Here is a 14,009-nt window from a genome sequence, read left to right on the forward strand (position 1 = left end):
TCAGAGAACACTGTTTGTGTAAACTGTAATTACCCTGTTGAGGATAACAAACATTTCTTTTTCATTTGCCCTAAGTACAAAGATGTAAGACAGATCCTTCTTGATTCCATTAACTCCATTGCTGACAATGTTGATATACATATTGAATTATTACTTTTAGGAAACAGATTATTTTCATATGATATGAATATTTCTATTTTTAAATCTGTTCATAAATATATCAGTGACACTCATCGTTTTGTTTAAAACTTACTTATTTTTTGCTTCATTTAGTTTTATTTTTTATTTATTTTTTCTTCTCCACTTAAACATTAATTCATTTTATCCACTAAGCAAGCCATATATATAGTCGTGTGGTCTAGCGGGACGGCTGCAGTGCAGGCGATTTGGTGTCACGATATCACAGTAGCATGGGTTCGAATCCCGGCGAGGGAAGAACCAAAAATTTGCGAAAGCACATTTACAGAACTAACATTGTTGGTTTGATGTTTAGACGAGTTGTATATATATATATATATACAACTCGTCTAAACATCAACCCAACAATGTCAGATATATATATACAACTCGTCTAAACATCAACCCAACAATGTTAGATCTGTAAATTTGCTTTCGCAAATTTTAGGTTCTTCCCTCGCCGGGATTCGAACCCATGCTACTGTGATATCGTGACACCAAATCGCCTGCACTGCAGCCGTCCCGCTAGACCACACGACCACCTGGGCTCTCAAAAAAGGAGCTTTCGCTGGCCATGTGTTACCTTTCCACGTCAGTTTTAATCTAGCGGCGTACTACAGTACATGATATATAAGGCATGAAGATGTTATTGTTATTGATCAGCTAAATTATCTATAGTAAAGGATCCTACAAATTAATGTAAGATACAGTCACAGAAAATAATTGTATTCATAAGTACGTCTGAGTCAGTGACAACCCTACAACAGATGTATCCATCGGATCGCCATCAATGATAGTGATACATGGCTGTGTACATAATGTTTATACAACTCGTCTAAACATCAACCCAACAATGTTAGATCTGTAAATTTGCTTTCGCAAATTTTTGGTTCTTCCCTCGCCGGGATTCGAACCCATGCTACTGTGATATCGTGACACCAAATCGCCTGCACTGCAGCCGTCCCGCTAGACCACACGACCACCTGGGTTCTCAAAAAAAGGACTTTCGCTGGCCATGTGTTACCATATATATATATATATATATATATAGAGATTACTAATAAATCCAATCACCTGAAGATTGTTATTTAAACATGAAAGTACTAGTGAATTAAAACTATTCATACCGGAAATGTTGGATTTATTAGTAATCTATATATATTTCTATACACAAGAACATTTATTATAGTGATCTTTATATATATATATATATATACAACTCGTCTAAACATCAACCCAACAATGTTAGATCTGTAAATTTGCTTTCGCAAATTTTTGGTTCTTCCCTCGCCGGGATTCGAACCCATGCTACTGTGATATCGTGACACCAAATCGCCTGCACTGCAGCCGTCCCGTTAGACCACACGACCACCTGGGCTCTCAAAAAAAGAGCTTTCGGTGGCCATATGTTACCTTTCCACGTCAGTTTTAATCTAGCGGCGTACTACAGTACATGATATATAAGGCATGAAGATGTTATTGTTACAGATCAGCTAAATTATCTATAGTAAAGGATCCTACAAATTAATGTAAGATACAGTCACAGAAAATAATTGTATTCATAAGTACGTCTGAGTCAGTGACAACCCTACAACAGATGTATCCATCGGATCGCCATCAATGATGGTGATACATGGCTGTGTACATAATGTATATATAACTCGTCTAAACATCAACCCAACAATGTTAGATCTGTAAATTTGCTTTCGCAAATTTTTGGTTCTTCCCTCGCCGGGATTCGAACCCATGCTACTGTGATATCGTGACACCAAATCGCCTGCACTGCAGCCGTCCCGCTAGACCACACGACCACCTGGGCTCTCAAAAAAAGAGCTTTCGGTGGCCATATGTTACCTTTCCACGTCAGTTTTAATCTAGCGGCGTACTACAGTACATGATATATAAGGCATGAAGATGTTATTGTTACAGATCAGCTAAATTATCTATAGTAAAGGATCCTACAAATTAATGTAAGATACAGTCACAGAAAATAATTATATTCATAAGTACGTCTGAGTCAGTGACAACCCTACAACAGATGTATCCATCGGATCGCCATCAATGATGGTGATACATGGCTGTGTACATAATGTATATACAACTCGTCTAAACATCAACCCAACAATGTTAGATCTGTAAATTTGCTTTCGCAAATTTTTGGTTCTTCCCTCGCCGGGATTCGAACCCATGCTACTGTGATATCGTGACACCAAATCGCCTGCACTGCAGCCGTCCCGCTAGACCACACGACCACCTGGGCTCTCAAAAAAAGAGCTTTCGGTGGCCATATGTTACCTTTCCACGTCAGTTTTAATCTAGCGGCGTACTACAGTACATGATATATAAGGCATGAAGATGTTATTGTTACAGATCAGCTAAATTATCTATAGTAAAGGATCCTACAAATTAATGTAAGATACAGTCACAGAAAATAATTATATTCATAAGTACGTCTGAGTCAGTGACAACCCTACAACAGATGTATCCATCGGATCGCCATCAATGATGGTGATACATGGCTGTGTACATAATGTATATACAACTCGTCTAAACATCAACCCAACAATGTTAGATCTGTAAATTTGCTTTCGCAAATTTTTGGTTCTTCCCTCGCCGGGATTCGAACCCATGCTACTGTGATATCGTGACACCAAATCGCCTGCACTGCAGCCGTCCCGCTAGACCACACGACCACCTGGGCTCTCAAAATATATATATATATAAAACAAGTCAAAAAGGGTACAACATCACCATAAAATAACTATAAAATATACAAATATTAGATATTTCGGATAACAGATATCCTTCTTCAATAATAGCACGATGTCAAATGAATCATGTCAATTCAAATTGAGACTCTATCAAAATCTTGATTTATACAATTTAAGCGAACGCTGGAACAATTTTGAAATTTCCAAACACACCGCAAAGACTACAGAAATATGCCAAAAATAAAAAGTAGTTATTTACAATGTGAAATGGCACAACTTTAGATTTCAAAAGGATGTGACAGTTGAGATGTAATAACTGCATTGAGGGCAGTCCTCAAACAAAAAAATCAAAATAATCAAAAATGTCCTTACCGATCAAGGATGGTATAAATTAGACAACGGTAGGGCAATTACAACGGAAACTACATATTAAAGCCTTCCGAAACGAATAGCAGTCTAAAAGTGATTGAAAAAATAGGTTTTGTATATTGAGCTTAAATAATTGAACGTGGCAACGTACTTATACATCATCCCGAATCAATGAAAACCTGCAATTTAAACGGTAATGTTAAAAATAAGTTCGAACTGTAAAGCCAGTACTAAATCCGGCGTTGTTTGAAACAGGTGGTCACAGGAAAATGAGGGACTCGTTTTATGTTTTTTCATTTATGCCCTCAGGGGAGACTGTCCGTAACTTTCTTATCCAAAATCTTTCCCGAGCGACTCTGTCGACCTTCGACCAACACTCGTTGTGGTCTATGATCGTGATGGTAAGGTTTTTGAGATCAGCTTGTGTGTGTCCAGGTGATCTCAAATGACGACTTACGGGTAGGTCGGGCTTGCAAGTGTAGTCACTTCGATGACCATTCATGCGTTTGTTAAATGGCTGCTCTGTCTCGCCAACATACTGCATGCCACATCGACACTGAAGGAGGTATACAACATTCTGGGTTTTGCAAGTTACATTGCAATATATAGTGTACACAGACCCAGTCGAGTGGCAAGTGAATGTTTGGGTATTCAGTATTTGTTGACAAGTCAGGCAACGTCTGTTACCACATGACTTGCACCATCCTGCAGTTGAACAGCTTTTATTTGAGGAAACGTCAGCTCTAACAAATAAGTCTTTCAGACTTGCTGGTCTCCGAAAAGCTAAGACAGGAGGATTGGGAAAGATCTTGGATAATTTAGGGTGTTTGGCAATAGTTTGCCAATTGGCACGGATCAAACGTGAAAGGTTATTAAAGGCTGGATTGTATGTAAGAACAAACGGGACTATTTTGCTGCGCCTCTTCCGTTTGTACTGTAAGAGGTCATTGCGGCTGTTATTGTTAGCGCGCGCAAACCCCTTATCTATGTCCAATTTCTTATAACCTCGTTTTGTCAAAAATCCGCGAAGTTCCTGTAACCGTTTCGTGACAGCCTCCTCAGAGGAGCAAATCCGCTTGACTCTGAGAGCTTGACTGTACGGTATACTTTTTGTACAGTGTTTTGGGTGAAAGCTTTGGGGAGAAAGGTATTGATGTTTATCTGTGGGTTTACAGTAGAGGTCTGTTGATATGACACCGTCCTTTATAGATGTGGTTGTGTCTAAGAAAGATATCTTAGAGTCGGAAATTTCATACGTAAATTTAATTGAATGGTGGGCGTTGTTTGCATGTCTGATGAAATCATCCAGTTTTTGTTGAGATTCAATCCATTTCATGTCAACATCATCAATGAAACGGAACCAAGACAAAGGTTTGGATAAAGATGTTGCAATAATATGTTTTTCTAATTTGCCCATGAAAATATTGGCGTAAGACGGTGCCATTTTCGTCCCCATCGCTGTCCCGTTAATTTGAAGGTAATGCTCACCATTAAAGGTGAAATTGTTGCATTTCAGGACCAGAGTAAGCAGCTGGACTAAACATTCAGTAGGTGGTTCTAAAATGTTGCGCGAGTCCCATATTTCCCTACAAGATTGTATGCCGTCATCATGACGTATGTTGGTATACAATGAGGTGACATCTAAAGTGAAAAGGAGGGTTTCCGGAGGAAGAGGGTTCATGGATTCCATTTTACGAAGATAATCTGTAGTGTCTTGAATGTGGGAAGGAAGATTTTCTACATGAGATCTTAAATGAAAATCGACGTATTCCGAGATTTTCTCAGTCGGATGGCCGTTTGCGGATACAATGGGTCTACCAGGGTTGTTAACCTTGTGTATTTTGGGAAGAAGATACAATCGACCAGGCTTGGCATTCTCTGGCTTTAAATAACCAATTGTATCCTCATCTATGTGACCGTCATTGTACATGGTTTGTAACGCAGTGATAATTTTGGAGCTAAACTCGGAAGTAGGGTCATAGTCTAGCTTCTTATAAAATCTCTCATCAGAGAGCTGACGCACTGCTTCCCCGATGTAGTTAGCTTTGTCCATTATCACAACGGCACTGCCCTTGTCTGCTGGTTTTATCACAATATCATCTCGGTTTCTCAGCGATTGTATGGCTTTTTTCTCGTCAGGAGAGGTGTTGTAAAATTACGAGTACTTGTTGCTAGCTAGATGAACAACATCCGATTTGATTTTGTCGATAACATCTTCCAGTGTAGCAGATTTACTAGGTTTTGGAATCCATGAACTCTTCTTTTTAAAATGCGGAATTATGATTTCTTCCTCCGAGTCAGACGTGTCTGTGTCCTCCTCATTATCCACCTCTTTATCCTTGTTACCAAAATATTCTTTGATTCTGAGGGTTCTAGCAAAGTTATCAAGGTCATCTCCCAATTTCATATATATATATATATATATATATACAACTCGTCTAAACATCAACCCAACAATGTTAGATCTGTAAATTTGCTTTCGCAAATTTTAGGTTCTTCCCTCGCCGGGATTCGAACCCATGCTACTGTGATATCGTGACACCAAATCGCCTGCACTGCAGCCGTCCCGCTAGACCACACGACCACCTGGGCTCTCAAAAAAAGAGCTTTCGGTGGCCATATGTTACCTTTCCACGTCAGTTTTAATCTAGCGGCGTACTACAGTACATGATATATAAGGCATGAAGATGTTATATATATATTTCTAATGACTTATAAAGGATATTTGCATGTTTCAAGGTTCTTGAATATATGATGAGTAATTGCCTATATATACTTAAATATACTTTGCATTTAGTAAGTAAAACTGTAAACATTTATTTTCTCGTGTGGGCTCATAAGTAGCATGCTTGTTCCACTATATTGTATTATTTTAAATACAGTTGTTATAATTGAATTATACATTGAACATGTAATATGGAGAGAGCTTTTATAGGTTGTGCCTGTTGCTCAATCCTTTTCATATCTTAATGTTTAAAATATGTTTAAAATCAAAATAAGTCAGGCGCCTGAAACTCAGTAGTTGTCGCTTGTTATATGTGTTGTGTATATCGTATTTGTTTTTCTTCCATTGTTTTATACATAAATCAGACCATCAGTTTTTTGTTTGAATTATATATCATTTATAACTTGCGGGCCTTTTAAAAACTAGTGTTAATGTTGTGGTGAGGGTTTTGCTTATTGTTGAAGGTCATATGGTGGCAAAGAGTTGTTTACCTCGTTCTCCGTTTGTCAGTTTGTTTCTAGTTGAGAGTTGTTTCAATAGAAAGTATACCACCTCTTTTTTTTATACTTATCATGCAGTAGTGGTCACATCAATTTGAAACTTAGTATACTTAGTAAGGGAATTTCTTGCTGCATTGAAGACCTGTTGGTGATCTTTTGCTGTTGTCTGCTCTATGGTCGAGTTGTTGTCTCTTTGACACATTCATCATTTCCATTCTCAATTTTATGTGCATTATGATGAGAACTTTTTTTTAAATTCTTCAAATAAAAATTTTGTCGCATATTTTGCGGTTCACTGATAAGGTTTAAGGTTTGTTTAAGTAGATAAAAGATAATGTGAAAATAATTCCACCATATTTTTTCTAGGCACATCCATTTGAAACTTCGTAAACAGTCTCTAATTCAGTGGTTGTCGTTTGTTTCTGTAAATTTTAATTGTTTTGTTTTGTAAGATAAATAAATAAGGCCGTGTTTTTCTCTCGTTTATATTGTTTTATTTAGACTTTGCTCAGATCACACAGCAACCTATAATGGGCCTAAAATAACTAGGCTAAGAGTAAATCAATTCAAACAGGAAAACAAACGATCTAATCTATATACAAAGCGAGAAACATAGAAACCACACCAACAAACTACCACACAAAAGGCTCCTGACACCGGACAGGTGCATATAAATGCTGCGGCTAATAGGACATCAATTTAAATGTCACGAGTATAGAAATGTGATATGCGAGCAGGACAGGGTGTGTCTATGATAGAAAGAGAGTTTAATATTACCTTAGGATATGTACATGTACTTATAAGAAATGTTTACGTAAAGTCATGGTAAAGCTACGTTTGTTTTCCAGGGATATTCTTGAGTGACAATGCTTTTGGAAGTCGCTTAAAATCACCATTCACAACAATGACAGAAAATGAAAGTTAAGAAATAAACTTGCAAATTCAACAATATGAAGGCAGATTCACATTTGAAAAGAAAATTATCAATAAAGAGAAGTTTGGCAGCTATCATAAACAATGAATTGCAGAACACTCAAAACAATACATAAAGTACCAGCCATTGTTTTGGTTATAAAAAATAGTTTGTATGTAATTTCAAATTTGAATATTATTTTTTTTTACAATACGTTTGGTAAATAAAAAGTGAATAAACAAAAATACCGACCTCAATGGTACATTCAAATTGGAAAGTCCGTTATCAAATGACAAAATCAAAAGCTCAACCATCAAGTGAACTGTCATATTCTGACTTTGTACAGACATAACCTTGTGTTGAAACGGCTTGCCTACTAAATTTGGAATGGATAAGGTGTATGTGAAAAGGAGACAACAACCCACCAAAGAGAAATCAAACTGCCGAAGCCAAGAATGGGTCTTACAAAAGGTCTTGGTATCCTCCGATGAACTGTTGATATAAGACGAGTGGGATCCGTCACATGTAAGATTTTTTTTGCTGCATTATTCTAAATCAAGGTTCTGCAATGCTTGATAATAGCACTTCAAACAAGTAAAAGTCTGAAACTGCATTGATCTATAATCGACCTTTCTGATTTTAACTCGACTAGTCTGTTTTGGTCTGAGTTTTACTTAATATTACTCGACCCAGTCTTACTATCTCGACTGTACTGATTAATACTTGATCCTTATCCTGACTATTTAATATACTCAGAACTATTATTTGACCAGCCTAAAGCAGTCTTAACCATTTCTCGACTTTTACTCAATATTTGACCAGCACTCGACTGATTTTTTCAGTTTGAACCGTACTCGAACAAAGATCTGAACAATACTCGACCAGTCTAAACCATATTTGACCAATTAACCTACATAAAAAATACACCATTCTGTAAAACATTTATTACAAGAACTTTTGAATTCAACATATAAGCATTACATGAGTTTAAGAAAAAAAGTTTTTTCAACCTGTAAAAAAAACCTGTAATAACGTTTTTAAACATCAATAAAAACCTTCTTGTATGCAAAGTTTTAATTTTGACAAAACGTATTTAAATTTAATTACGAAAAATGTCTACTGCAACTTTGGAATACATTTTCTTTTCTTAAAGGTTATCAAGAATTGCTATGATAATTTTGTCAATATCAATTTATCAAATGATTGGTTTTACAAAACAAAGGTGTCAATTTTCAGGTAGCTTTTAAAATATATTTTGATAAAAAAAATGAAAGTTCTTGTTTCTTTTTAATGCAAATAAAGCAATTTATCATGAACATGTATATAAAAACATTTTTAAATCCAACCAGAAAATGAAAATGTTTGAGTTTAAATCAAAACAGTCAAGTAATGATATAGGCCATTTCAGACCTTGACTGGTATGTGGTGTAGTTGAATACTTCATGTGCAATAGTATTTGTGTAACTCAAGGATAACATTGAAACAGACTGATTAAGAAAATTAAGCGGAAATTTAGATATATCCATTGTGATGATGGACAGTGCTAATATCAATTGCATTAATTACCCTATTGATAAACTGAACAGGAAGGAAATTCCTCTTTTCCTCATGTAACGGTTCCGATCTTACTGGTTCAAAAAGACGAAAAAGAGCTACATCGCAAATTATGCTGACCAGTCTATATATTGGAGAAAATGTTATTAAGTCTTGTGTAAAATTTCTCAAACATTTTAGAAAATAAGCAGGCAGTGACAAAAGAATAGCTCTAATGTAATGTTACTCTAGCGGATAATGGAGATGTGAACGAAGGTCATCATAGATCCTAGATAAGGAAGACTTTTGTTACTTTGAGACAATGGAAATGTTTTTGCCAATGCCAACGCTAGTGTTTTGGGGTAGACAGTATTGAATATGTGCATTACTTTTACGTCAGGGCAGGATGGACTTTACAAATTTCCTACTCCTTTGCTGTTATAATTGCAATCATATGGCATTACAGAACCTAGTTCCCTTATACAATGTTGCTATCATTTCAGAAAAGAGTACTTAGTATAGAATATTGGTATAGGTGAAAATAGATATAGATACAATAACATGTGGCATAAGTGCCAATGCCTCTTCATCCAAGTCACAATTTGTAAAAGTAAACCATTATAGATCAAAATACGGTCTTCCACGCAGAGCCTTGGCTCATACCGAACAGCAGCTATACATGGCATAAAAGGCATTTGATACATATATCGGAAAAATCACGAAATCAAATATCTGCAAAAACGTAAGTTTTTTTTTAAATCTAAGAATATTGATACCCATGAAAATAAATGAATCCACAGTATTTATTTGTTGTTTTAGTGTTGTCTGTACATGTTGTTGTATGTCATTTACAAAAATCCCGAATATCTATCTATTCATATGATTTTAATGCAAAATTCACTTCTTTCAAAAAATATACTTGCGTTATTCGGTATTGATTGAAAAGAATACTTCAAACTTTGAATATAAACTAGAGACTGTCAAGGGCCTGAATCGCTCACCTGTATTTACGGATGCTTAGGAAATCATGTAAAATAAGGTTAAAATCATAATTTATAGTATAAGATATAATTAGATACTATAATCATATCTAAGATAATAGCCAAAAACTGCAAAATTTCCATAAAATTACTAACTCAGGGGCAGCAACCCAACAACTGGTTGTCGGATTTTTTAAAAAGATTTCAAAGCAGACATATCTAAATATGATGAACATTTTTGCCACCAGTCAGATTCTATCTAAAGGCTTCAGTTTCAGAGATAGAAACCAAAAACAGCATTTTACCCTAAGTACTATTTTTAGCCATGTCTGCCATCTTGGTTTGCGGGCAGGGTCATAGGACACATTTTTAAACTAGATACTCTTATGATGATTGTGGACAAGTTTGGTTACATTTCGTCACAGTAGTTTCAGAGGAGAAGATTTTAAAAGAATACAAAAATTTCAGAAAAATGGTAAAATTGACTATAAAGGGCAATAACTCCTGAAGGAGTCAACTGACCATTTAGATCATTTGACTTATTTGTACATCTTACTTTGCTGAACATCTTATTTTAATTTTAGTTTCTTGTTTACAATTTGGAAATTAGTATGGCGTTCATTGTCACTGAACTAGTATATATCTGTTTAGGGTCCAGCTGAAGGACGACTCCGGGTGCGGGAATTTCTCGCTTCATTGGAGACCTGTTGGTGACCTTCTGCTGTTGTTTCTTTATTTGGTTGGGTTGTTGTCTCTTTGACACATTCCCCATTTCCATTCTCAATTTTATTACTGCTGTTTACAGTTTATCTCTATATATAATAATATTCAAGATAATAACAAAAAACGCTAATATTACCTTAAAATTACCAATTAAGGGGTAGCAACTCAACTATAGGTTGTCCGATTCATCTGAAAATTTTAGGGCAGAAAGATCTTGACTTGATGAACAATTTTAACTCATGTCAGATTTGCTATAAATTCTTTTTTTTTTTTTTTTTTTTTTATTTGTTTTTCAGTAGTCAGGCTTTTACAATCCCTTTACATCACCACCTGACTATGGTGTTAAGACGTTTGATATATATATATATACAACAAAAAAATTACTACATTTTTTTCTTCTAATGTGAATATATATTATTTAAATATCAACATTATAATAAAAAGTGGAAAAGAAAACAATCCCACACACATACACACACTCTCGCACTTGCATTAACATAACATAAATCAACTTGTGTATTGCAAAGAAAAATGTTATCGTTGTAAAGATCTGCTCTTTATGAACTGTAAGTTTCATTTTTTACTTTATGTGATTTGAATCAAAAGTAATGGTGACTAATCAGTAAAAATGTAATCTTATGGGGCCCAGAATTTTTGAAAATAAGGTGTGGTACCATTTTTCTTTGCTATATAATGTTCATTTTCCTGATATTTTCTTATTTTTGCTGATAATCCTATAATACTTGGTTTCTTTTCATACAATTTACATTTGTATATATAGTTCTTTGCAATAATAATAATCAAATTCAACAGTAAACTCTCATTTTGAAGACCAAGAAAAATGTGCTTCTTAGATAATGTAAAGTTCACAAAATATCTTTTCAATTTTTGTGAAAAAGTTTGCCATATAAAATGTGTTATTGGACATTCATAGAATAAATGCTCCATGGTTTCATCAGAAACCTTACAAAAAGTACAAAGCTTTGAATCTTTAAGTTTAACTTTATATAAGAAAGTGTTAGTTGCAATTATTCTATGTAAAAATTTATATTGAAAAGTTCTTAAATAAGTGTCTTTACATGATTTTCTTAAAATAACATAATATTCTGACCAATCTGCAATTTCAATACCTAGTGATTCCTCCCATTGTAAGAACTTTTCTGTTGGCAGTTGCACATTTCTGTCAACAAGATCTTTGTATACAGACTTTGCCTTTTTGTTACACAATAATCTTTCCAAAAAATTATCAATACAGTTAAAAGTTTCAAAATTTACATGAGCAATCTTTTCTTTAATATATTCTCTCATATACTTTGGAATGTTTGCAATGAGACCATAATACTTTAAAAAATTATTTGCTATAAATTCTTTGGTTTCAGAGATATAAACCAAAATATACATTTTACCCCTATGTTCTATTTTAAGCCATTGCGGCCATCCTGGTTGGCTGGCCGGGTCAATGGTCACAGATTTTGCGTCCCCGAGGGCATCACCAGCCCAGTAGTCAGCACTTCGGTGTTAAAATGAATACCAATCATATGGTCATTTTTATAAAGAAGTAGGTCCTTTTTTTGCCTCAAACTTCTGGTTCATCTAACGAAAGATTTTGGACACTTTTTAAACACTGGTCATTTTTATAAATTTCCTGTTACAAAACTTTAAATTTTTCGAAAAACTTAGGATTTTCTTATCCCAGGAATAGATTACCTTAGCTGTATTTGGCACAATTTTTTGGAATTTTGGATCCTTAATGCTCTTCAACTTCGTACTTGTTTTGCTTGATAAATATTTTGATATGAACGTCACTAATGAGTCTTATGTAGACGAAACGCGCGTCTGGCGTATTAAATTATAATCCTGGAACCTTTGATGACTATATACACAACTGGGTCGATGCCACTGCTGTTGGACGTGTCGTCCCCGAGGGTATCACCAGCCCAGTAGTCAGCACTTCGGTGTTGACATGAATATCAGTTATGTGGTCATTTTTATAAATTTCCTGTTTACAAAACGTTGAATTTATCGAAAACCTAAGGATTTTCTTATCCCAGGAATAGATTACATTAGCCGTATTTGGCACAACTTTTCAGAATTTTGGATCCTCAATGCTCTTCGTACTTGTTTGGCTTGAAAAATAGTTTGATATGAGCGTCACTGATTAGTCTAATGTAGACGAAACGCGCGTCTGGCGTACTAAATTATAATCCTGGTACCTTTGATAACTATTAAACAACATACTCTAATGATGATTGTGACAAGTTTGGTTCAGTTTGCCTTAGTAGTTTCAGAGAGATTTTTGTAAAAGTTTAAGAAAAAATACGAAAACTTGTTAAAAAATCACTATAAAGGGCAATCCCTCATTAAGGGGTCAATTGACCATTTTGATCATGTTGACTTATTTGTAGAAATTACCTTGCTGAATATCATTACTGTTCACAAATTACCTCTACCTATTATAATATTTCAATTATGGCAAAATTTCTTTAAAATTACCAATTTAGGGTCAGCAACCGAACAATGAGTTCTGCGATTTATCTGAAAATTTCATAGCAGATAGATCTTGAACTGATTAACAATTTTTCACCATGTCAGATTTGCTCTAAATGCGTTGGTTTCAGAGATATAAACCAAAATCTACATTTTACCCCTATGTTTTAAAATTAGCCATGGCGGCCATCTTGGTTGGTTGGCCGGGTCAGCGGACACATTTTTAAAGCTAGTTACCCAAATAATGATTGTGGCCAAGTGTGGTTTAATTTGGCACAGTAGTTTCAGAGGAGAAGATTTTTGTAAAAATTAATGACGACGGACGACGACGGACGCCGGACGCAAAGTGATGAGAAAAACTCATATGGCCCTTAGGGAAGATGTGGTTTGATTGCCCATGAGACAACTCTCCAAAAAAGACCAAAATGACAAAGAGATTAACAACTGTAGGTCACCGTACGGCATTAAACAATGAGCAAAGCCTATACCGCATAGTCAGCTATAAAATGCCCCGAAAGGATAATGTAAAACAATTCGAACGACAAAACTAACGGCCTTATTTATGTACTTATTTTACACGCTATATATATTTGCTCGCTTCAGGAGACTTCAGTTTACAACCGTTCAATACTAAAATGCAACTGTATGAGGAAACTCAATCTCTACACTGAGAGTAGTGGGAGTACATGGAGAAAACCATCAACCTTCAGAAGAAAAACTGACTGACTGATTTGAGTCAGCCACAAGAGCATGATTCGAACTCACAACCTTAGCGTTGACTGATTAGTGACTTCTCTTGTTGAACTACTCAGACCACTCGGCCACAAATGCCCCGTGAATTGATTGTATGGCAGTATTATCATTTAAATCATAGTTCATTACAAAATCATG

At 35.3% G+C, this 14,009-nt stretch overlaps 1 protein-coding gene across 1 annotated transcript; it reads right to left on the reverse strand.

Annotated features, from left to right (window-relative positions):
* Positions 1-5,310, reverse strand: LOC134705730 (uncharacterized). The gene is made up of 2 exons (XM_063564450.1): positions 4,235-5,310; positions 1-121 (listed from the first exon to the last, which is right to left on the reverse strand). The coding sequence occupies exons 1-2, from the start codon at positions 5,308-5,310 to the stop codon at positions 1-3; spliced, it is 1,197 nt and encodes a 398-aa protein (XP_063420520.1).
* Between the last annotated feature and the right edge of the window lie 8,699 nt (positions 5,311-14,009).

The sequence above is a fragment of the Mytilus trossulus genome, chromosome 2, assembly GCF_036588685.1.
Source record: "Mytilus trossulus isolate FHL-02 chromosome 2, PNRI_Mtr1.1.1.hap1, whole genome shotgun sequence".
NCBI classification, from domain to species: Eukaryota; Metazoa; Mollusca; class Bivalvia; order Mytilida; family Mytilidae; genus Mytilus; species Mytilus trossulus.

Excerpts from the sequence above, each read along its gene's own strand:
- LOC134705730 (XM_063564450.1), bottom strand. The coding sequence starts at position 5,310 with ATGGACAAAGCTAACTACATCGGGGAAGCAGTGCGTCAGCTCTCTGAT. Across the intron at positions 122-4,234 it reads AAATTGGACATAGATAAGGG|CAATGGAGTTAATGGAATCA; the intron begins GTTTGCGCGCGC and ends CAACATTGTCAG.